Source organism: Phoxinus phoxinus (assembly GCF_949152265.1).
Source record: "Phoxinus phoxinus genome assembly, chromosome: 21".
Taxonomy (NCBI): domain Eukaryota; kingdom Metazoa; phylum Chordata; class Actinopteri; order Cypriniformes; family Leuciscidae; genus Phoxinus; species Phoxinus phoxinus.
Window position 1 is genome coordinate 18,787,699 of NC_136896.1, and position 25,362 is coordinate 18,813,060.

The following is a 25,362-nucleotide window of genomic DNA, read 5'->3' on the forward strand; positions in this document are numbered from 1 at the left end:
GCCTTAAAGGTGGACGATGATGAAATTGTTTTTTGTATTATTTTCATGTTATCACTGTGAAGCTGCTTTGATACAATCTGTATTGTAAAAAGCGCTATATAAATAAAGCTGACTTGACTTGACTTGACTATGCTTACGCCCTGAAGTGGAACCTGTTTGTTGAGTGGTGTTCTTCTAGTCAAGTCAAGTCATCTTCATTTATATAGCGCTTTTAACAATGTAGATTGTTTCAAAGCAGCTTTACAGAGATAAACGTATAACTTAAGGTAACAGATTGTTTTGGCTTTATAGCGGTTCTTGAATAATGTTATTTTCCAGCTAAAGTTAGTTTTGATTGATTCACTTCCGTCGAAGTGATCATTTGTTATTAAATTAGGTGCCGCTAATGTTTCTCTAAACAGACTTTAAACGCAAACCTGTGATAAACGCTAATGGCTCTCACGTGTGCATCAAGAATTAATTCTATAGTTATATGCGTTTGAATATATATATATGCGCAGGTTTATAATTCCCTGCAAACCATGCCTAAACAAACTACTTGTCTTAAATTTTGATACAGAATTTTATTTAATCACTTTGGGGTAGGTACGCGAGCCGAATTTCCCCACAACGCTTTATCTGTAGAGTGGTATTAGGAACCTCCATAGGGAGAGGCTAGTTGGCAGTTCAGCACTGCGTTGTCATCGGGTCCAGGCGAAGGTCCTTCTTCAGATCTGGATACGGCCTGGATCCGGCAGGCTGCGGTAAACCCTCGGGATAAACAAAGACATTAAAATGAGCGTAGATTCCATTCTTCTTATGATGTAACAAGTACATCAGGATATAAGGGAAGTGTTCCCAGTTCCGGCTGACCTAATCTATGCAGCCTAACATTTAATTATAGAAGTCTATAATGTAGTATGTGAATGCTAGGTCGAAGAGATGTGTCTTTAATAGGGATGCAAATTATCGATTAATTCATTAATCATGAGTTGATTGACCTTATCGATCGATCAACGATTAACTGTTAAGCGGCTATTTTCCTGAGAATGTACATTTCTCAAGGTATCAATAGTGTCTTTAACATAAAAAGCTAAATATTACTTATATACTGAATAAAAATGCATGTTATATTGCTCAATTGATGTTTTATTGTAACCGTTGGGATACGGTACAGATAATGGCATTTATGTAGTTTAACAAAATAAATTATGCACAGAAAATTAAAATACATAACAAATAAAAAACTTGAAACATTAGCAGCAGCACTTATAATCCCCCTTGGTCTGAGAAAGGTAACAGTAAGATTACTAGACCTGGAAACTTCAAATATAGAACTTAACACAACTTAAATCATCCCTGAGGAAGGTGACAGTAAGATTAGAGGGCGTCCCTTAGAACAGTCAAATTAAGATATAGGCTACCTCTCCTGAAACAAAAACATTCCTGTCTCAATGTGTTTTGAATAGGCTCCTGAGTCCTGACCTAGACCCCTATATTTTTGTTCAAGAAAATAAGCATATTAACATGGTCAGGAGTAAGTTGTGTGCGCAGCCTGTTTACAGTGAGGCCAGCTGCTGAGAATACACGTTCAGATGGGACAGACGTGCCCGGTATGCACATATATCGTCGTGCCACATTTGCCAGCCTCGGAAATCTTCCTTCATTGACTTTCCACCATTCTCTGGGACTGGAATCAAGGAGTGGTGAGGGATCCTTCAGAAACATGTCCACTTCCTTTTCTATGTCATCGTTGCTGCTGGTGGTGTAGTTTTCACCCAGTAGAAGAGTCATAGCAGAAGTGTGCCTCTGAAGTGCAGCTCCCTTGACTGGCACATCATCTCCAGTGGTGGCTTCATTTGTTGATGTGGAGCCCACATGTTCTGCCATAGCCAGTTGAAGCAGTTTTGAATTAGCTGAGATCCTGCTTGCTGGGATCAGAAATCCCAGGTGCTTATGCCGAGGGTCCAGCATCGTTGCTATCATTGGTGTTGTTGATGTGAGGTCTTCAGACTCAACCTGTTAAAATTAAATAAAGGAGAAAGCTAGCATCAGAGTTTTATTTAATAAGGTTTGACATGACAAGGGTACAACTGCATAAAAATGCAGTTTACACTGTGACAATGTGTCAGTGATAAGTGATAAATTATTCACCCCATAATCTGTTAATATATATACAGACAGATGAAACTCCAAAAATTAAAATATTGTGCAAAAGTTATAATTTTGATGATTATGGCTTACAGCTTATGAAAACCCCAAATTCAAAATCTCAGAAAATCAGAATATTACATGGAATTAATTTTTAAAAAAGGATTTTAAATACAGAAATGTCGGCCCTCTGAAAAGTATAATCATGCATATATATATAGTTATATATATTAGTTTCACCTTTTAATTTGAATTACTGAAATGCATGAACTTTTGCACAATATTCAAATTTTTCGAGTTTCACCTGTATATAGCTCAAATGAGATGTCAATTAAGAGTTTAATTAATGACCATATCTTACCTTCATCCGTTGCCCCAACGAAGTGCGCACTTTAGATTTGAATTGCGCCACTCTGCTGCTGTCTCCATCTGCCGTCTTGAGATGCGTGTTGATCAGACTGAAAGTGATGGGGTACGTGTTGGATATGGATACTTCAGTATCTGCAGACATGACAGTAGTTGCACATTTGAGAGCCTCCAGTGCTGGCGCTATGTCCTCCATCAGCTGCCAGAAGTCTCTCAACTCCAGCGTCCTCGCGTCTGTAAGCTTGGTCTCTGCGCGGTCTGATAGTACAGCACACGCGGCCCATCGCTGTTCTACGAGTCTGCCAAACATATCATGTACAGAGTTCTACCTGGTTGTACAGGACTGAATGAGCCGATGAGCTGGTAGCTGCATTTGTTTTTGTTTTGCTTCTAGCGCTTTCGTTGCTGGTGTGCTGTGGTTGAAGTGTTTGACCAACCTGCCAGCAGCTGCAATTACTCGGTTGACACCAGCAGCAGCGAATCCGTCGTTGACGGCCAGATTTAAAGTATGTGCAAAGCAAGAAACTGATTTCCAACTGACTCGTGCGGGGTTGTTTGCTGAGACAATGTTCCGAGCGTTGTCATGCACACAGGCTATTACACGCCCGGTGAGTCCCCATGACTCCACAGCCTGGTTGAGTTTGTCAGCTAAATTATCAGCTGTATGTCTCTCTGAGAGGCTCTCCGTGAGAAGGACTGCTGACTTTACCTGCCAGTCGTTTTCAATGTAGTGACAAGTGATTGTAATGTAGCTTTCTGTAGTCAGTGCCGTCCAACAATCCGTCGTCAGAGCCACATTAGCCGCGGCTAGCTGTGATTTTAGCTCAGCCTTCTTGTTTTTGTAGCGTGCTTCCAAGTGGGTAATTATGGTCGTTCGAGAAGGGATATTATATCCTGGCTCCATGAAGTGTATTAACTCCCGAAATCCCTCACCATCAGTGGTGCTAACTGGCATCATATATTTTTCGATCATGCCGCAAATCCTCTGAGTAATGCCCTCTGCTTTTCTGTGGTCACATACTCGCCTTCCCATCACAGCAGCGATTGTAGGTTGTGAAGGCGACAGACTTCCTCCCTGCAACACGGCTGCATGCAAGTTATGAATGTGGTATCTTAGCGAACTCGTAGAGCTTTTGTACTTAATTATAGTACCGCAGAGTTTACATTGGGCGTCTTTGTCATCATTCATTAATTTGAAAGGCTCCCACACTCCACTCCGTTTTGACCGCCTCATGTTTGGTTTATTTTTTTGCCGCCTCAAGTTTGTGTCGGGCTCTAGCCGGCCGCGAGAATCTCGTGTCGGGTTTTCTCGCCGCCCCCGAGTGTCTCGTGTCACGTTCGCATTCAATTAGCCGACAAATTAATTTAATCGAGTAAATTCTTGTCGACAATTAATCGATAATCGATTAACCGTTTGCATCCCTAGTCTTTAATCTAGCTTTGAACTGACAGAGTGTGTCTGCTTCCCGGACAATGGTAGGAAGACTGCTCCAAAGTTTTGGGGCTAAATAGGAAAAGGATCTACCGCCAGCAGTCGATTTTGATATTCTAGGTATTATTAACTGGCCGGAATTTTGAGATCGCAATAGACGTGAAGGACTATAATGCATTAAGAGCTCCATTTAAAAAACATTTAGTGCTTTGTAAGTAATCAGCAATATTTAAAAATGTATACGATGTTTAATAGGCAGCCAATGTAGTGTTGACAGAACAGGGCTAATATGGCCATACTTCCTGGTTCTGGTAAGAACTCGAGCTGCTGCGTTTTGAACTAGCTGTAGTTTGTTCATTAAGCGTGCAGGGCAACCACCCAGTAGAGCATTATAATAATCTAGCCTTGAGGTCATGAACGCATTAACTAATTATTCCGCATTTGTCAATGAGAGCATGGCGTATTTTAGATATATTTTTAAGACGGAAAAATGCGGTTTTACATATACTAGACACGTGACTTTCAAATGAAAGATTGGTATCAAAGAGCACACCCAGGTTCCTAACCGACGACGAAGACTTAATAGAGCAGTCATCAAGTGTTAGACAGTATTCTAGGTTATTACGTGTGGAAGTTTTTTGTCCAATAATTAGAATCTCTGTTTTTTCAGAATTTAGTAGTAGGAAATTACTAGTCATCCAATTTTTTTATATCAGCTATGCATTCCATTAATTTTGTGAATTGGTAGGTTTCGTTAGGTTTTGAAGAAATATACAGCTGAGTATCATCGGCATAACAGTGAAAGCTGATTCCATGTGTCCTAATGATAGCATGTACAGAGTGCATAGCAGCGGTCCTAGTACTGAGCCTTTTGCTACGCCATACTGAACTTGTGATCGATAAGACATCTCGTCATTTACTGCTACAAACTGATAACGGTCAGATAAGTATGATTTAAACCATGCTAGTGCAATTCCACTAATGCCAACATAATTTTCTAGTCTATTTAAAAGGACGTTGTGGTCAATGGTGTCAAATGCAGCACTAAGATCAAATAACACTAAAGGCAAGTTCACACTACAGGATTTTAAAACGTCGGGCTGAACTGTGCGGTTCACACTACATGACTTGCTCTCTGTGAAATCAGGAGTGTTCAAGTTGTTGAGCTGTTCACACCACACGACACAACATGAATGATCCGCAACAGGAGGTAACGCACTACACGAGTTGACAACAACTCTGTCACCCAACGATTCTATCTTGTCTACAAAAATCACACGATAAAACGAACCGGAAATGACGCAAAACAGCACTCGCGCCACTACCCAGTGAAGAAGACGACGAAGAAGAACACAACACGTGAGTGTTTGTTTGAATATGGCCGTCAGACAGAAATTTGTGCTGCAAACTGTTTGCGCGATGATTTGCTCTGAAAAAAACCCACGTATTTTCCCGGTGACCTCAAACCATGCCTTGCTCTGATTGTAGCTCATGACATCACATGTGGTTGAGTCGTGCGACAGCTCCGGATATCTAGCATTCGAGGCGTCTGCGAGCGTCTTTGATGCGTTGTTGGCTCTTTTAAACTAACAGATTGGCGAGCGTTCATCGGCCACTAATAACACCCTGACCTGTCGGCGAGTTCAATGATTTGCAAATCGGACTTAAAATCCTGTAGTGTGAACTTGGCTTAATAGAGAGATACACCCACGATCGGATGATAAGAGCAAATCATTTGTGACTCTAACGAGAGCTGTCTCGGTACTATGGTACGGTCTAAATCCGGACTGAAAATCCTCGCAGATATCATTTCTTTCTAGAAAGGAACATAGTTGTGAGGATACTGCTTTTTCTAATATCTTTGACAGAAAAGGCAGATTCGAGATCAGCCTGTAATTGAATCATTTTGCATGATCAAGTTGCGTTTTTTTAACAAGCGGTTTAATCATAGCCAGCTTAAAGATGTTTGGTACGTATCCTAGAGACAAAGACGAATTAATGATATTAAGAAGAGGATCTATGACATCTGGAAGCATCTCTTTCAGCAGCTTAGTCGGTATAGGGTCTAACATACATGTTGTTAATTTAGATGATTTAATGAGTTTGCAAAATTCTTCCTCTCCTATAGCAACAAATTAATAAAAAAAATTCCTCAGTGAGACTACAATGCTCTGTGATACTGTAGTAGACAGTTGCATAGCTATAATTTTGTCCCTGATATTATTGATCTTATAAGTGAAGAAGTTCATAAAGTCATTACTGGTGTGTTGCTCGGAAACTTCTGGGCTTGAAGCTTTCTTTTTCGTTAGTTTAGCCACTGTTTCAAATAAATACCTAGGATTGTGTTTATTTTCTTCTAATAGGGTTGAAAAATAAGCAGATCTAGCAGCTTTTAAAGCCTCTCTGTAAGCAATCGAGCTCTCATTCCATGAAATCCGAAATACCTCTAGTTTTGTTTTCTTCCAGTTGCGCTCCATTTTTCTGGCTGCTCTCTTAAGGGCCTGAGTGTGCTATTTTCTTTAATCTTCTTAAAGCGCAACGGAGCAACTGTGTCTAAAGTGCTGGAAAAGAGAGAGTTAAAAGTTTCTGTTTCAATATCAGTTCTTCTTAGCTATCTGGGATGCTGAGATGATGAAACTGATTAGGAAGATTATTGATAAAACAATCTTTATTGGCAGAAGTGATAGGTCAAACATATTTATAACACGGAGTCGGCTTTGCAGCCTTAGCTATATGTAATTTACATGAGACTAGATAATGATCTGAGATGTCATCGCTCTGCTGCAGAATTTTGATGGCATCAACTTCTAATCCATGTGATAGCATTAGATCTAGAGTATGATTACGAGAATGAGTAGGTCCTGACACGTGTTGTCTAACTCCAATTGAGTTTATAATGTCTTTAAATGCCAATCCCAATGCATCTTTTTCATTATACATGTGTATATTAAAATCACCAACAATTAGTACTTTATCTGCAGCCAATACTAATTCTGATAGAAAGTCCGCAAATTCTTTGATAAAGTCTGTATGGTGGCCTGTATACAGTAGCCAGCATAATTCTCAAACGTGATTAATCGTTTACACTATATATTTTTACATTAAGCACCAACACTTCAAAAGAAGTATATAAACCTAGTGCAACTCATTAATGCTCCAACAAGGCCAAATACTAAAGCACAACATAAATCTACCTTGCTTGATTTAACTGTTGACATTTCACAAATACACCTCAACTGGTATATTTTGCAATGATGTTAGCGATCATTGACTACGTTTACATGCAGCCAATAACCCGTTCAAAACCGGGATATTAGCAATAACCCGGTCGCGCACAGCCATGTAAACACCGGCAAAAACCCGGATATGCTCATATTATACCTGGGGTACCCCTTTTCTAACCCGAATATTTGGTCTTGTAAACGCGTTTCGGCATATCCCCATCAAAATGTGTGTTTTGCGCATGTTCTATTCGCAAGGAATCTTGGTCTTTTGAGTAGAGACGGCGCATAAAAAAAACCCCGCGTGCAGTACAGTGAAAGTAAACAAGTCGAGGTTAATATGGCAGCACATCACCACACTTTTGGAGCAAGGAGGAGAGCAATTTCTTTATATGTGTGGCACAGCTCCAGCTACATTTCCCATCTCTTGCTCAATTTCTCTCCTTCTATTAATAAAGACCATGAGGCACAGTAGTGTCAAGTGCTGCTGGTGGATCAGTACCAGCGCCAAAGCGCAAACAAAGACTATCGCCATCTGCCCCAAACTATTCATTATCCGCGCGCTGCTGCTGCTGTTGTTGTTGTTGTCTTTGGATACAGGAAGAAGAATCGGAAATGACGCATATTGCGTCTTAATGTTGTCCGTACGTCCAGACGCTAACCGTGCGTCGCCGTTTACATCGGGATATTGGCGACTGATTACACATTCCATGTATACAGGAGTAACTCTCTCTGCTCACGCATGTAAACGGGTTATCCCGAATGTTTCAGAAACCCGAATAGTGACCTTAACCCGACCATAACCCGAATTTTAACAGCTTGTAAACGTAGTCATTGTGCAATTGCTTGTGTCAGGAATACAAAAATTCCCAAGTTAAAACCCCGGTTCATTTTTAAAAGATATTTTAAAGGTTTTCAAGAGCAGGCTTTCCTGTGTGATTTATATCATAGTGATCTTAACAGAGTAACTCTGATTCCAGATGTTGAATTGGCATGGGACTATTTTCACTCAATTTTTCTGTCTATCTCAAATAAACATGTTCCCATTAAAAAGTTTAGGATCAGTGGTAGGGGAAATCCCTGGTTCTCAGACAGTCTCTCAGAGCTAATTCATTTAAGAAATAAATCGTGGGCCCAAGATAGATTTTCAAACTTCTCTGCTGATTGGACTACGTTTAGAACCCTAAGGAACAATTGCACCTTGATGATAAGAAATTCCAAATCAGAGTTTTATCTGAAGACAGTTACAGAGAATCTAAATAACCCCTCAAAATTCTGGAAAGTAATTAAATCTATGTCAGGTACACATGTTGTTTCAAGCCTCCCTGAACATATTTTGGTTGACTCAGATGAAATAAGGGATAAAGCTGCTATGATCAGTCAGTTAAACAAACACTTTATCTGTGCTGGGTCTGCATTTGACAGCTCAAATGTACATGCACCTGTCCCATGTTCTGCCACTACTGCAACTGATCAAAATCTGGATTTGTTTGATTTTAAAACTATTTCAGTTGCGCAAGTTTGTAAAGCTCTGATAGGCATCCTTATCTCCTAAAGGTGGCGGCAGATGTTATTGCTGAGTCTATTACTCACATTTTTAATTTAAGTCTTATGTCCGATTCAATACCCCAAATCTGCAAAGCTGCTTATGTTCTCCCATTATTTAAAGGTGGGGACCCCTCAGAGCTAAACAATTACCGTCCGATCTCCAAACTCTCAATCCTAGCTAAGATCCTTGAATCCCAGGTAAATTTACAGGTAAAAGAGTTCTTATTTGATAATAATATTCTAAACAATTTTCAATCTGGTTTTAGAACTGGCCACAGTACAATTACTGCTGCTATGGTGGTAATAAATTATCTTATTTGTGCCTTGGACAGAAAACAACATTGCGCTGATTTATTTGTAGATTTATCCAAGGCATTTGATTCTGTAGATCATGAATTGTTGCTGAACAAACTTAGGGATGTGGGTTTCTGTCCTAATGCTGGCGGTAGATCCTTTTCCTATTTAGCACCAAAACTTTGGAACAGTCTTCCTAACATTGCCCGGGAAGCAGACACACTCTGTCAGTTCAAATCTAGACTAAAAACACATCTCTTCGGCCTAGCATACACATAACACATTAGAGACTTCTATAATTCAATGTTAGGCTGCATAGTTTAGAACAGTTTAGAATAGTTTAGAACTTCTGGCTTGCTTAGTTGGGGACATTTAATATTCAACAATATTATAGATCTGCCATAAGGTGGAAGATGATGAAATTGTTTTTTTTGGTATAATTTTCATGTTATCACTGTGAAGCTGCTTTGATACAATCTGTATTGTAAAAAGCATTATATAAATAAAGGTGACTTGACTTGACTTAAATGGTTTAGAAACTATTTTGTAGATCGGACTCTGAGATCTGAAATCTGAGTTTCTTGGGATATCTAAAGGGGTCCCCCAGGGGTCTATTTTGGGACCTATTCTGTTCTCTATTTTTATAAATGATTTAGGTAAGGACGTTCCAGCAAAAGTACACTTTTATGCTGATGACACTGATTTATACATATGCTCTTTCCATACTGTGCAAGAGCTTCAGACTGCATTTCAGTACAAACTGCTCTGCTCAATTTAAAATAGTTTTTAAATCCTCAGAAAACGAAGTTCATGGTCTTTTCAAAAACTCGCCTACAGTTGCTTTTTTTACGTCCGATGGTAAATCCATTGAAAGGGAACCCACGTACAAGTACTTGGGTATATGGGTAGACGACAAACTTTTATTTAATGTACATATTGCTAATCTAGTTAGGAAGCTTAAAGTAAAGATTGGCTTTTATTTTAGAAATAAATCTAGCTTTACTTTCAATGCCAAAAAAAACTTGTGGAAGCTACTTTTTTGTCTGTGATTGATTATGATGACATATTATATATGCACGCAGCCTCCTCCATCTTACGGAGCCTTGATTCAGTTTATTATGCGTCTCTACGCTTTATTACAAATGCAAAGTCCCTCACTCACCATTGCATTCTTTATGATCTGGTGGGTTGGACAGCACTGACCACCCGCAGAAAACAGCATTGGTATATTTTTATATATAAAGCCATGCTAGGTAAACTTCCAGCTTACCCCTGTACCCTCCTCTGTTTTAATTCTAATAGTTATCAGCTACGCTCCTCCAAGTGGTTGCTTTTTAATGTACCCAGGGTTTGGACAGATTTGGGGAAAACGTCTCAGGTTACGACTGTTACCTATGTTCCCTGAGAACAGGGAACGAGACATTGGTGATGACGCTTTGGGGAACGCCTCAGGCGTGACAGGTGTCTGAAATCACAATCGAATCACGGCAATCACATTGACTGGCGACAGCCCGTAAATCATTAACGTGAATGATTAACGTGTGACCTGGAAGTATATAAGGGCGTCTTGCAAACATGACAATCATCCTTTCGTCTGAAGGGACTGTTTAGTAGGCGGGGCCCAAAGCAAGGAGACGCAGTGTCTCGTTCCCTGTTCTCAGGGAACATAGGTTACAGTCGTAACCTGAGAGGGAGGCCTGAGGAGGCCTAATCTCAAACAACTGGTAGCTATGAGCCCTGAATCTGGGTGACAGTTCCAAGGCGGCCTGCTAAGGCCAGCTGGGGACTCGCCTATCAGGGAGGCCTGGTCGGGCCTACTAGCTGATAGCAAGTCAGTTCTGCTACAAAGGTACACTGTTGGGAAAATACTACACCAACACAACTGTTGGGTCCACCCACAGGAGGCCTAATACGGCTATCTACCTGGTTGCGGCTATAAAGTATGTCCCACAATGTTGGAACTCACCTCCGAGGAGGCCAGTTTAAGGCCTTCTACCTATCAGTGAGTCAACTGCCTGAACCACCAAGGCCAACCACATGAAGTAAGCTTGCCTACAGCACCCTCTTAGGGGCTTCCCATTCAAGGAGGCCTGCTGAGGCCTACTACCTAATGGCGCAGCCTTTTCGTTGGCAGATAAGCTGTTTACACAGCGCCTACCGTCCTGGAGCCTAATCACATTGCCCATGGCAGTGTACTCAGCAAGAAACCCTGCACCCTTAAACCAAGGGGAGTACAACATACACCACTCTGCCTCAACGGAGGCCCCAGAGTCAGGGGCCTACCATCTGTACGCATGGGCGTCAGCTCATGGCAATGCTCTGGCTTCAGGGGAGCGTACTTCGACCAGAAAAGAAGTGAAGGCTAAAACTTTCCGCTCATAGCGGAATAGTGGAATAGTTTCCGAGCCATAGTGGTGCAAGGTAGGATAATACAGAACTGAAAGTGAAGGACTCAGACCTACCCTGTATCACAGGGGAATACTCCCACCTCACCCTGAGGTTCAACAGGGTGCAGGCCCGCCATAGGCTCTAGGGGTGACAGAAATGTATCTGTGCCCAACCTAGGGGAGTAGGGCTTGCTTGTAAGCCAACCACCTACAACCCGACGCTCGAGCAGTAGCTCAGCGAGGTGAGTGAAGCCTATTTTGGCAGCCCAGATCCATATGCTAGTTCTGCATGGCAGGGTCGGGCAGACAAAACCCAGTCTCTCGTGAGGCGAAAGACGGCCTAACTCTGCTCAATAAAGACCCATTGTACCGGGGAGGCCTTATTGAGGCTTAACCCAGGGTCTTTATAAATCATGCCTCTGCACCACGCTGCAATACTCTTGTCACCCCAGAATGCAGAGAAGGGGGCGGGCCTTGGCCTAACGACTCCCATGGGAGGAGGCTATCATATAGGGATGCTAAAATACCTACATTCACAAAGTGAAGGGCCAGAGGCAAATATGCTTTAGCAGAACGCCTCAACTATCCCTAGCTTAGCCTAGGCCAGCTACAGAGGCGACCCTGGTGAGCGCCAGCCTGTAAGCATAGATCTACCTGAGGGCTCGGGGGAGCCACAGCCTTAATAGAAAATAATCATTATTATTTCATACGAGGGGCTGCAGAATCGCTCAGCCCATTGAAAACCCAAACAGAGCTCAAGGGGGCGATGTACTCAGGAAAGAAGTCAGACATAAGATCTATCTGAAGCTCTAGCGTCAGTCTATACGTTTCTCTTTTTTGAGAGAGAGACCAACTACTCTACCCTGAGGTGGCTAATACAGTACTACATGATACTACAGTATCGCATCAGGAAGTGCATTGTAGTCTCCCTGAGGGACAATTTTATTCATTCATTGCTATAGGAGAGGAGGAGTTTTGCAAACTCGTCAAATCATCTAAATCGACAACTTGTATGTTAGACCCTATACCGACTAAGCTACTGAAAGAGTCATAGATCCTCTTCTTAATATCATTAATTCATCTTTGTCTCTAGGATACGTACCAGAAAAACCTTTAAGCTAGCTATGATTAAACCGCTTGTTAAAAAACTGCAACTTGATCCTACAAAATTAGTCAATTACAGGCAGATCTCGAATCTGCCTTTTCTGTCAAAGATATTAGAAAAAGCAGTATCCTCACAACTGTGTTCATTTCTTGAAAGAAATTATATCTGCGAGGATTTTCAGTCGGGATTTAGACCGTACCATAGTACAGAGACAGCTCTCTTTAGAGTCACAAATGATTTGCTCTTATCATCCGATCTCTCTATTAGTGTTACTTGATCTTAGTGCTGCATTTGACACCATTGACCACAACATCCTTTTAAATAGACTCGAACATTATGTTGGCATTAGTGGAATTGCACTAGCATGGTTTAAATCATACTTATCTGACCGTTATCAGTTTGTAGCAGTAAATGAAGAGATGTCTTATCAATCACAAGTTCAGTATGGCGTACCACAAGGCTCAGTACTAGGACCGCTGCTGTTCACTCTGTACATGCTACCATTAGGAGATATCATTAGGAAACATGGAATTAGCTTTCACTGTTATGCCGACGATACTCAGCTGTATATTTCTTCAAAACCTAATGAAACTTGTCAATTCACAAAATTAACGGAATGCATAGCTGATATAAAAAATTGGATGACTAGTAATTTCCTACTACTAAATTCTAAAAAAACTCTAATTATTGGACAAAAAACTTCCACACGTAATAACCTAGAATACTGTCTAACACTTGATGGCTGCTCTGTTAAGTCTTCGTCGTCGGTAAGGAACCTGGGTGTGCTCTTTGATACCAAGACATCAGTATTATCAGCTGTATGATGGGGTTTTACCCTGAAATCTTGTTAAAATGTCGAGAGACACCCCGGCGCGCGCAGTGCAGGGAGACTAAATAAACTAAAATAAAAGAGATCCAGCGCGAGAGAGAAGCAAAGAAAATCTTAATTTATGTTGCTTTGAACTATTTTCGTTTTGTAGACTAGCCTACTGTTTTAATTGTTTATTTAGCTGCAATTTCTTTGGCAATACAGATTTAAAATGTCGCAAGAATAAGATTCTGTTTCTTACTTATTAAACTCTAACTCGATGCAACCCTGTTTTAAATAAATAAACTGCCCCCGACACTTTATTTAAACCTTGGATCTGTTCAGATCTGTCCAGGATCTGTTTTTAAAAATTTCTTTCTTTGCTATGGCGGGTATCAATTGTCAGTCATCTCAATTTCGTGGATGATTCACAAAACAATAATTTAGCAGATTAAAGATAGCTTCGTCATTTTCATTTTCTGACGCGATCGGCTGATAATCTTCCTTCATCAGTTTTGTCGTCTGTGCAGCGGCTCTGGAAAGTAGCAAATGTATGTTGTAATGTGCCATTGATAATTAAACAAAACGCTTGACTTCAAATAAACAGTTACCTATCTAAGCATCAAGAATGGTAAAACATTTAACGCTGTCAGCCAAAGCTAGTGAGATTCGATCTCGCATCGTTTGAAGCTCCGTGAAGCTCGTGCTGTTGCGTTGTCCACTGCGCTATCGTCGGTCCGCTGAAAAGATGTTGCTCTTGCAAAGCCTCATTGATGTAGCCTAATATTTTTCTATTGGAATGTTTTGTGTTGAAATGTTTTCATTATTTATTAAATGTATTAGGCCTACATTTAATTTCAGTCTTGTGATTATATGAATTCATTGAACTACATGTTTAACTTGAATTGATCTGTTTTAACACATTTCAATCACTCTCAATAAACCGCGGCGCGGCGGCAGATTACGCAATAGAGAGAATAAACTGACACTTCTCAAAGTCTGTGATTGTAGCGCCTCCTAGCGGTCAAAGGCAGCAAATACACCCCCGCAATTTTACCGCCGCGGGAACGGCGGCGGTAAAAGTCTCATTCTGGTTGAGTACCATCTGTACATGACACATTGGAGGGAATTGTCCCATTTGAGTTATCAATTTGCTTGAAAGAACTCATCTCAAAGGGACATTTTACTCTTCTTACTCTGAACAACTGTATTAAATCCTTTCCTTACAAGGACTCAGACAGAGTGAACAGACCCCAAGTAATTTCCCAGTCTAGCTTTTCAAAGAAAACCATAGGTGGGAATGGGCATGAGAATTGGGCATTGCTACGCTTGTTACCATTAATGATTGGTCATCTTGTAACCAATTCTGAGCCTGCTTGGGAAATTTTGATGGACTTGAGAGATATGGTGGAGTTGGTAATGTCAGGCCAGTTCTCAGAAGCAACCCTATGCTTTTTAGAACGAAAAATTTTAGAACACCGTCAACTACTCCAAGACACATTCCCAAACCTTAAATTGCGAGCAAAACACCACTATGTGGAGCACTATCCGCACTTGATTCGCTGCTTTGGGCCATTAGTCGAGCTCTGGACAATCAGATTTGAGGCCAAGCATAGCTATTTCAAGGGTGTGGTGAGTGACGTCCACAATTTCAAAAACATTCCACTCACTTTGGCAACTAAGCATCAGCTTATGATGGCCCATTTTCTCAATGGTCCAAGTCTCTTTTCATTACCCTTGTCTGTGCAGAATGTGAAAACGGTAAGAACGTGTACATTAGAAGTGCACTTCAGAAAAAATACCCACACAAATAAGTTTTGTCTTTCGCGTCTGATGTACATCTGCATGGAATTCACTTCAGTGAAGGGATGATTGTGTCTTCAGGTCAATGTAGTGGCTTGCCTGAATTTTTCAGAATTCTCAGTGTACTAGTGAATGCTAACAAAGTGTCCTTCCTTTGCAAAAGGCTTTCGGCATGGTACATTGAACACGATAGGTGTTATGAGGTTTCTGAAACAAGCACAATTGAAATACTTGAGCCAGAGGACCTTAATGATCACCAACCTCTCACCTCGTATACAGTTCAGGGAAAGAACATGATTGCACTAAAGAGGTTCCTTCTCCATTAATTGTTCTTCACATAGCCACACTGCCTCCATTAAAATTGGGCCATTGTATTCTTATTTGAACTTTTACGTTATGGTAGTATTTGTTATGGGTTAAAGGGATAGTTCCCCAAAATGTAAATTGTCATAAGTTGCTCTCCCTCATGACATTCTAAACCTGTATGACTTCCTAATGCAGAAGACAAAAGCATGTGTTTTAACAAATAAAACAGTTTTTTAATACAATGCCAAATATCTAATTTTAAAGATTAAAAAAAAACATAAATCTCAAAATTACTCAATGTTTCTTGTGAAGTATATGACGCTAAGCAAATTATGACAGTTTTCACCTTTGAACTATGCTTTTAAATCATATAACGTGTTGGCACATATTTATAAGCTTTGCCCTCTACTTGGTGTACTATAATCTTAATTATTTTTTACAGAATATGCGGCTACGTGTTGTGTTGGCCCCTGATAATATTAGGAGGTTGGATATTTTGGAAAATGTCACCTCAGTTGAAAACTTGAAAAGGATTCTTCAAGAAAAGCTTGAAATCAAGGATGACTTTTTGATTCAATTTGAGGATCCAGAGTTCGGAAATGAACTCTGTAACTTGACCAAGATAACAGAGCTTCCACCAGATAGAGCAGTGCTGAAGATACTCCTGAAAGTACCCGAAGAATCTGAATCAGAGATCTCCATTTCTTCTTTAGACACTGCCAGTATGTCATCCCCATCCAGCTCAAACCAGAGTTCCCCTTCTTTGACTATCAGACACCGTGAAAGTTCTCAGTGGCCCTCTACTTTCCCGATTCCCAAGTTCTCTTATGTTGTCGAGTTACGGCTTGCTAAAGGGAATGAGAATTTTAAAGAAGATGGAACACTCCTCACAATACCGAGAGAAATGAAAATGGATATCTTGGATGCCATAGCTCAAGCAATTTTTTCGTTCAAAGCTTATCCAAATAATCAAGAGTTGGAATCGGTGTCTACTGCATTAATTGAAAAGCATCCATGTCTCAAGGATCCGAGCTCAGGAACAGGTTATCACAGCTGGACTATGAGCATCAAATATAAGGTTGGCAACTACCGCCAGAAACTACGATCAGTAGGTTGCTCAGAAGTCGCTGTAAACCAGAGAAGAGAGAATGAGGATTCTAGACGCTTGAAGAAAGCAAAGAGATGTGAGATAAACTTCCTCCCAGACATCCCAATTGGGCAGACAGACTATTCTCTACAAAAGGAAAGAGGTGCACTACAGGAGGAATTGAAAAAGAAACATTTCAACATGGCATATGTTGACTCAAAAATAGAACTGACATTCCCACTGAGAAGAAAGGAAATAGTCGACAAAGAACCTCTTGTCGCTGATGTCCTAAAACAATGGCCAGCATTGTTTTTGGAAGATCAGGTGAGTTTTTAAAAGATGAATTAACTTTTTTTTCTTTTTTTTTCTTTTTTACATTGTGTAGACTTTATTCTTACTGTTAATTATGTTTGTTTAAAGGTATCTGCTGAGTTTTACCGGATTACTCAAACAAACCTGAAGAGTACCTTTTTTTCATCTTTGGATGAATACGCATCATCGATGATCAAGTTGTACAGAGCCCGTGGTGGAGCATATGAAGAGGAAATGAAAACCCTCCTAGACCTGTCACAGTGTCTGGTTTGTGTTTTCCTGGTGTCCACTAGAGGTCCTCTTCCCCACGGTGTCATCCACATTATACTACATTTCCCATAATCCTTTGTCTGTTACCCTTCAATGTTAATTTCACACAGCTGTTCCCTGTCTTCATTGTTCCCAGCTGTCCCTTGTTAGTGTCTGTGTATAAGTACCCTGTCTGTCTCAGTTCATGTCACGGAGTCCTTGCTATACGTCACCACACTTGTTGTTTGTCAGTTTCATGTTTGTTGCTTTGTAACTTCGGATTGCCTTACTGGATTTTGACCTTTGCCTGGACTGATGTGAGTACGGATTATCCTAATAAATTACTGCTATTGGATCTACCGTTTCCTGTGTGTGTTCCGTGACAGAAGGACTCCTTCACTAAAAGATCCAGCAGTATGGGTTCCCGTAGCCTTCCCCCCACTACGAAAAGGGAGAAGAGACAGCAGAAGCGAGGGCCGTCATCTGGTGAGTCAGAGCCTCGGATGACGCTGTTTGATTGCTTCGCGCTGTGGGCTCGGAGGACTGAGGAGACCATGGCGGTCGCCTCCACTGAGCCCTTTTCCGTTGGCACCGCAGACGCCTGGTCAGCCAACACCTTTGCCCATGGAGGTTCATTTAAGGGAACCCGCCTGGCCAAGTTTTCTGGGACCCGTGGAGGCCGCAGGGAGGGAGGTACTAGAGTCGACTTCCAGCACCACTCTCCGCCTCAGCCTCTCCTCCACCCTGGGCTGGTGATGCTCGACCCAGAGCTCCCTTCTCCGTTGTTCCTGCCAAGCCCGGAGCCTATTCCTCGCCATCAGAGGCGGCGGAGGAGGAGGACCTCCAGCCTTGGCCGCGCCCCGGAGGTCGTCCTGGTGCACCCCGCTGTCGTCCCGGAGGCCGTCCCCTCCGAGCAGCCCGCTGTCGTCCCGGAGGCCGTCCCCTCCGAGCAGCCCGCTATCGTCCCGGAGGCCGTCCCCTCCGAGCAGCCCGCTGTCGTCCCGGAGGCCGTCCCCTCCGAGCAGCCCGCTGTCGTCCCGGAGGTCGCCCTGGGGCTGTACACCATTAGTCCTGCCACGGCAAGGAGGGCTGTCTTCCTTGTTTATGTGGTGGTTGTACTGCACGCACAGAGGAAGCACATGAGTTCCGCCCAGCCAGAAACTTCTCACGTCACGCCTGCCGAGCCTGAGCTTCGCGTCACGCCTGCCGTGCCGGAACAGCCCGCTGTCGTCCCGGAGGCCGTCCCCGAACAGCCCACCATCAGTCCTGCCACGGCCAGGAGAGCTGTCTTTGGGTTTTACTCATTGGCGGTTCTACACGCTTGGGGGAAGCACTTGAGTTCCGCCCAGCCAGAGGCAGTTCCTGAGCCGGTGGTGTCTGTTGCAGTTCCTGAGCCGGTGGTGTCTGTTGCAGTTCCTGAGCCGGTGGTGTCTGTTGCAGTTCCTGAGCCGGTGGTGTCTGTTGCAGTTCCTGAGCCGGTGGTGTCTGTTGCAGTTCCTGAGCCGGTGGTGTCTGTTGCAGTTCCTGAGCCGGTGGTGTCTGTTGCAGTTCCTGAGCCGGTGGTGTCTGTTGCAGTTCCTGAGCCGGTGGTGTCTGTTGCAGTTCCTGAGCCGGTGGTGTCTGTTGCAGTTCCTGAGCCGGTGGTGTCTGTTGCAGTTCCTGAGCCGGTGGTGTCTGTTGCAGTTCCTGAGCCGGTGGTGTCTGCTGCTGTTCCTGAGCCGGTGTCTGCTGCTGTTCCTGAGCCGGTGTCTGCTGCTGTTCCTGAGCCGGTGTCTGCTGCTGTTCCGGAGCCGGTGTCTGCTGCTGTTCCTGAGCCGGAGTCTGCTGCTGTTCCTGAGCCGGAGCCGGTGTCTGCTGCTGTTCCTGAGCCGGAGCCGGTGTCTGCTGCTGTTCCTGAGCCGGAGCCGGTGTCTGCTGCTGTTCCTGAGCCGGAGCCGGTGTCTGCTGCTGTTCCTGAGCCGGAGCCGGTGTCTGCTGCTGTTCCTGAGCCGGTGTCTGCTGCTGTTCCTGAGCCGGAGCCGGTGTCTGCTGCTGTTCCTGAGCCGGAGCCGGTGTCTGCTGCTGTTCCTGAGCCGGAGCCGGTGTCTGCTGCTGTTCCTGAGCCGGTGTCTGCTGCTGTTCCTGAGCCGGTGTCTGCTGCTGTTCCTGAGCCGGTGTCTGCTGCTGTTCCTGAGCCGGTGTCTGCTGCTGTTCCTGAGCCGGTGTCTGCTGCTGTTCCTGAGCCGGTGTCTGCTGCTGTTCCTGAGCCGGTGTCTGCTGCTGTTCCTGAGCCGGTGTCTGCTGCTGTTCCTGAGCCGGTGTCTGCTGCTGTTCCTGAGCCGGTGTCTGCTGCTGTTCCTGAGCCGGTGTCTGCTGCTGTTCCTGAGCCGGTGTCTGCTGCTGTTCCTGAGCCGGTGTCTGCTGCTGTTCCTGAGCCGGTGTCTGCTGCTGTTCCTGAGCCGGTGTCTGCTGCTGTTCCTGAGCCGGTGTCTGCTGCTGTTCCTGAGCCGGTTGTTGTTCCTGTGCCGTGGTCGCCCGAGTGGTCGTCTTCGCCATGGCCGCCCGAAGAACACGCCCCGTCCCGGCCGCCTGCACAGCCGGATCCGCCCTGGCCACCTGAGAGAAGGTCTCCGCCGTGGCCGCCCGAGTGGTCGTCTCCGCCCTGGCCGCCAGATGGACTGTCGTCTCCGCCCTGGCCGCCCGATGGACTGTCTGCTTCGCCCCGGTTGCCGGCTAAACCGTTCCCCCTTGTTCCTGTTCCCCTCCATGGACCTGGCCCCCCATCCCGCCCTCTGATCCTCCACCATTTCACCTTCCGTCTGTACTCTCTTTTTATCTGTTATGTCTTGGAGCGTCTGGTAGCCGCTCCGTAGGAGGAGGGTTATGTCACAGTGTCTGGTTTGTGTTTTCCTGGTGTCCACTAGAGGTCCTCTTCCCCACGGTGTCATCCACATTATACTACATTTCCCATAATCCTTTGTCTGTTACCCTTCAATGTTAATTTCACACAGCTGTTCCCTGTCTTCATTGTTCCCAGCTGTCCCTTGTTAGTGTCTGTGTATAAGTACCCTGTCTGTCTCAGTTCATGTCACGGAGTCCTTGCTATACGTCACCACACTTGTTGTTTGTCAGTTTCATGTTTGTTGCTTTGTAACTTCGGATTGCCTTACTGGATTTTGACCTTTGCCTGGACTGATGTGAGTACGGATTATCCTAATAAATTACTGCTATTGGATCTACCGTTTCCTGTGTGTGTTCCGTGACAAGACCAACTTGAGAATCAAGTAAGTATTTATCAATAGATCTCTGGTTAAAGTGACCTATTATGATTTTCTTTGGATTTTACCCCTTTTTTTTGTGTGTGTAATGTAGGTATTTGTTCATGCAATCGATCTGCAAAGTTACAAAGTCCACATCAAAGTTAGATGATCTCTCCAAATGAAAGCAACTGCCTGAAATGCTTCATTTGTAGTTCCTAGCGTTATTTCTGCTTCTGTTGGATATATAATTTGTCCTGTATTTGTTTTTCTGTCTGGGAAACTTCCTGAGGACTTGCCTGGTAAGAAGATGCGTGTTATCAGCACATACTGTATACTCATACCTGAGATCCTTTTCCAGATCCTGTCAAGAGATAACAGTTTTATCTGTTATCCAAAACGCATCAACTAACTGTTTTATCAGACAAAAGGCAAGGGAAAGAGTAGAAAGCAGGAAACAAAGTGATGGTAAAAAATGGTTTATTTAATAATCGGTAACACTTTACAAGAAGGTTTCATTTGTTAACATTAGTTAATGTATAAACCAACATGAACTAACCATAAGCCATACATTTGCTGCTGCATTTTTTAAATCTTGTTTAATGTTAGTTAATAAAATACAACTGTTTTTTGTTAATAATGAAAACTGTTCAAAGATTAATAAATGCTGTAGAAGTGCAGTTCATTATTATTTCATGTTAACGAATGAAACCTTATTGTAAAGTGTTACCGAATAATCTTAGTTGAATTTTTCTCAGTGATCAGTCTGATTTCATCTGGTAGCACAAATTCATCAAGTGTTATACCAAAGCAAACACAATGGAAAATTACTGCTTCACAATATTGCGACATTGAAAACCTTAATATTGAGACATTCCATCTGATCTTCAACCTGTGAAAACAATATAGCACACAATCACGAGATTAAAAAAGTGTAGCAATAGTAAAGAATAAATAAAATTAATAGAATATGAAAGAGTACACAAGAATATGAATACAGAAGATATAAACTAAGAGAAATTAAATGTACTGATTTTGATGCTGCTTTTTACTCCAGGACACAGAGCCAGAAGACGATTACACAAAGGGTATGAAGATGGGGATCTTAAGCATCGTCATAGACAATGTTGCCACCATCCATTCCAGCCCAAATGTAAGGTGCCTATCTGTTGTTCTAGAGGAGCTAGTTGTGCTGGATAATGTCCAAGACCTTCCCACTGCTTTTGCTCTCCTCTTTGGCTTGATTTATTGCCTGAACATGAACTATCCCAAATAACTTAAATACACATTTGAAACTATTCAAAAAGTGTTTATTGGCCTTGACCCCCAGTGCTCACCAAGGGTCCAGTCATTCAAAAACAAAGTGTTAATGTCTAAGTAGCTGTAGTCAATAAGCAAGGCAAGCACTCATTTGTTATTCCAGTTCTTTCTGTTGTTTCAGTAACAACAGTACAACAAATAAAGTTTTGAGTTTTAATGTAAGGTCAAATGTTGTTTTAACAGTTGGTTACTTGATTGCTTTAACACGTTTTGTTGCATGGATATGCATTTGTAAAGCAAATTTTCAAATTACCATGCAAGGTGTGTTGTAACACATCTTGTTTATTGCTGCACTGCAGTATGTTATGCTTGATACTCTAGCACTTTAAGAAAAATCTTGTTACTCCAGCACTTTAAAATAATGCAGCACTTTAAAAGCATTACAAGATTAGGTATAACCTTAACCTATAAGGGTTTTTTTTTTTTGCAACTCATGTTGATGATTCGAGTAACTTCACATTTGAATGTACCTCATGCTGACAGAAAATGTTACGTTTTCCAAAGGTTTGCTGTAATGTTGACAAAGTCTTTGCATTGTATTTACTGTAATCCCTGCATTTGGGTTCTTATAATGTCAGGGCCATACAAGAATCTACGTACATTTTTGAAGAAAATTAAGTTGAATTAACTCTAAAAAATTAAAAATTGAGTGAACTTAAAAAAATAAAGCAACCAGCTGCAAAGCTTTTTTGAGTTTACTGAACTTCAGGCCTATATAGTTGGGCATACTGATTTCTTAAAGTTTGCTCAACCTCCTATTCAACTTTCAATAAACTCATAATGACTAGTTAGATGTACTTACTGAGAACGGTTTACTTAACTTAAACCAATAGTTTCAGAGAACTTTCAAAAATGTTTTGGCACAACATCAACCACTGAAGTTGAGTAAACTCAAAAATGCTTTGCTGCTGGTTGCTTTATTTTTTTAAGTTAACTCAACTTTTTATTTTTTACAGTGTAAACAAACTACAGCTAGTTCAAAACGCAGCAGCTCGAGTTCTTACTAGAACCAGGAAGTATGACCATATTAGCCCCGTTCTGTCAACACTGCATTGGCTGCCTATTAAACATCGTATACATTTTAAAATATTGCTGATCACTTACAAAGCACTAAATGGTTTAGCTCCGCAGTACTTGAGCGAGCTCTTAACGCATTATAGTCCTTCACGTCTACTGCGATCTCAAAATTCCGGCCAGTTAATAATACCTAGAATATCAAAATCGACTGCTGGCGGTAGATCCTTTTCCTACTTAGCACCAAAACTTTGGAACAGTCTTCCTACCATTGTCCGGGAAGCAGACACACTGTAGCAACATTGACTATGACATCTGGTCTGCCAATTAGTAAATAAAGAACACATACTTCTTTGTCTGAAAAGACAAGACATCTTGGTAACTCCCCAAAGAACCCAGCCCCCAAACTTCCTGTCCAAACGCATGCATGAGCACGTAACCGGACACTCACATGCCATAAAACAGAAGAAACTCTGTTTCTCTATCACCCTCTGGAACACACACACACACACACACACACTCATGGACCCTTAAACTGAAATGTCCACATATGATCCAATAGCAATGTCTGAAGCATCTGAAGTAATCACTATGCTAGTGATTATGAGGAAATTATGTAACCTTGTATTTGTGCAGAAACGTCATTCGAGGTATCATTGTAATGGGAAAAACATGTTGGAGTCGAATCTTGACTGCAAGGTACAATAATATGCATTTATTCTAGGAAATACCATGCTTCTAAATATGAATGTTAAATTCGATCTCTCACATGACATAGTCAAAGTAGGCGTGTCTTTACAAACAAAGGAACATCTTTCCCGCTCCAGGGGCCTGTTTCAATAAGGAGGTTCAACCAACTCTGAGTTAAAACTTGAACTCTGAGTTGACTTACCCTGAGATGGGAAACTCTGAGTTTTCGGTTTCAGATCAGCTGAAATTGGTTAGTTCAACCAACTCTAAGTTGACTCACTCTGAGTTGAGCGTGTGCACCACAACTATAAAAAGCCATTATCAATGGAGCGCAGATATTATGAGTCACCATGGCAACAGCGCCAGACACAAAGAGGAATTACTGTTATACAGTGTTGGGTGTAATTAATTACCAAGTAATCTAAATATTGTAATTTAATTAAAGGGATTACTCTTAATTCTTCTGTAATTTAAAATAAAATATGATGTAATTACATTAAATAGGCTACTGCATAGACTATAGAACAATTCTGTATAAAACAACAGTGGATTTCACATACATTTTTAAAAGGTATATTTTGAATGTAACCTTCTCCCTCTACACACTTTGGTCAATTTAAGAATAATTCATGCAATTGTATATTGTTCATTTTGAAAGCATTAAAAGTGAAGTTTCTTGTCTCTCCTCATTGTATTGTTCAAGTGGTTGAGGTTGATGGGACTTAGTAATTCATAATAAGTAGACCAATACTTTCTAAAGATAGTAATTATTACATTAATCTAATTACACTGTTGAAGATTTCATTTGTAGTTAGTAATTAATAACTATTTTAGAGTAACTGTTATAATATCAGGTGAAACTGGAAGAACAGTTATTCAACCTAATTTTAATTTTCATGAAGGTTAGGTGCAATCCTGCAGGCATTAAAAGAATTGTGGCAGCAGCTGAAAATAAAAAAATATATAAAAACATAATTCAATCAGGTAAGGCTTGAGCATATCATGGGTGTAGGCTATCTGACTTTACAAACATTTGACATATTACATAACTAAATAGCATCCAGTGTCTAGCAGTGCAGCAGCATTTTTGGCTGAGGGAATTCCTTCATCAGAGCCGGTCACTCCCGGAGATCCAAGGGCCTTCATAAAATGTAAGAGGTCTATGTGTTATTTTTTATATAGGGTATTTTTGATATTTCCATTTATTTTACTTTGGGTTGGGTTTTTCGTTGGTCCCAATAGATTCTGATATCTATTGGGACTAATATCTATCTAGAGACTAATATCTGTCTTTTGGAGCCTCCTGTCCCAACAGAACCCCAGACAGTTTTAAGTTGCCTACTCAATACACCAGAAATGATGACAAATAGTGTTATAAAGTGTACAAATGCTCATCTTCACAGGATGATGGGTATGAAGAAACAGTTTCTGCGCCACAGAGAGGCCTACAGGGTAATGTTAATATTATGTGTCTACACATCAGACAATCTACACATTCACATTTGTATGTTGCGTAGCCTATAGAATCGAAGTGTATATCTAAGTATAAACGGACATTCTTATCCCCCAAGTGATTTTCAGTAAATTCCACAGTTTAATTCTGTAGAATTTGTTTAGAACTACATGATGTAACTCTAATGTACTGTATTTTCAGTTGCCAGTTAAGGAGTTATATATACTTCATCTTATTTTTATTTTTTTTAACAGTAAAAACAGCAATGAATAAATGTACAGAAAGAATGAATAAGGGTGTTTAAACACCGCTTCCTCTTTAAAAAAGGGGAGGAGACCGCAAGAAACTCTGGGTTTACCGAAGAAAACCTGCTCCCGACCAGGTTAGGTTCACAGAGTAAGTTGCCATGGTAACTGACTCTGAGTATAAGTTACCTCTCTTTCAGAAACGGGCTTGACTTACCCTGCTTTCTCGGGTTTGATATACCTCCCATTCTGAAACGGAAAACCCAGAGTTTCCCTCATTTCAGGGTTAATATACTCAGAGTTTTCACTTAACCTCCTTTCTGAAACAGGCCCCAGATCAGAGGCTCCGATTTGCT

At 41.9% G+C, this 25,362-nt stretch overlaps 2 protein-coding genes across 2 annotated transcripts in view; both read right to left on the reverse strand.

The window, feature by feature from the left end:
• Positions 1-25,362, reverse strand: part of arhgap23b (Rho GTPase activating protein 23b) — a 322,411-nt gene that overhangs the window by 119,458 nt on the left and 177,591 nt on the right. The gene's annotated exons all lie outside the window — the stretch shown is intronic.
• LOC306990060 (E3 SUMO-protein ligase ZBED1-like) lies at positions 1,167-3,579 on the reverse strand. The gene is made up of 2 exons (XM_079596329.1): positions 2,492-3,579; positions 1,167-1,998 (listed from the first exon to the last, which is right to left on the reverse strand). The coding sequence occupies exons 1-2, from the start codon at positions 2,804-2,806 to the stop codon at positions 1,465-1,467; spliced, it is 849 nt and encodes a 282-aa protein (XP_079452455.1). The 5' UTR covers positions 2,807-3,579; the 3' UTR covers positions 1,167-1,464.

Coding starts and splice junctions, on each gene's coding strand:
- LOC306990060 (XM_079596329.1), bottom strand. CDS start 2,806: ATGTTTGGCAGACTCGTAGAACAGCGATGGGCCGCGTGTGCTGTACTA. Junction 1,999..2,491: donor CGTTGGGGCAACGGATGAAG/GTAAGATATGGT, acceptor TAATTTTAACAG/GTTGAGTCTGAAGACCTCAC.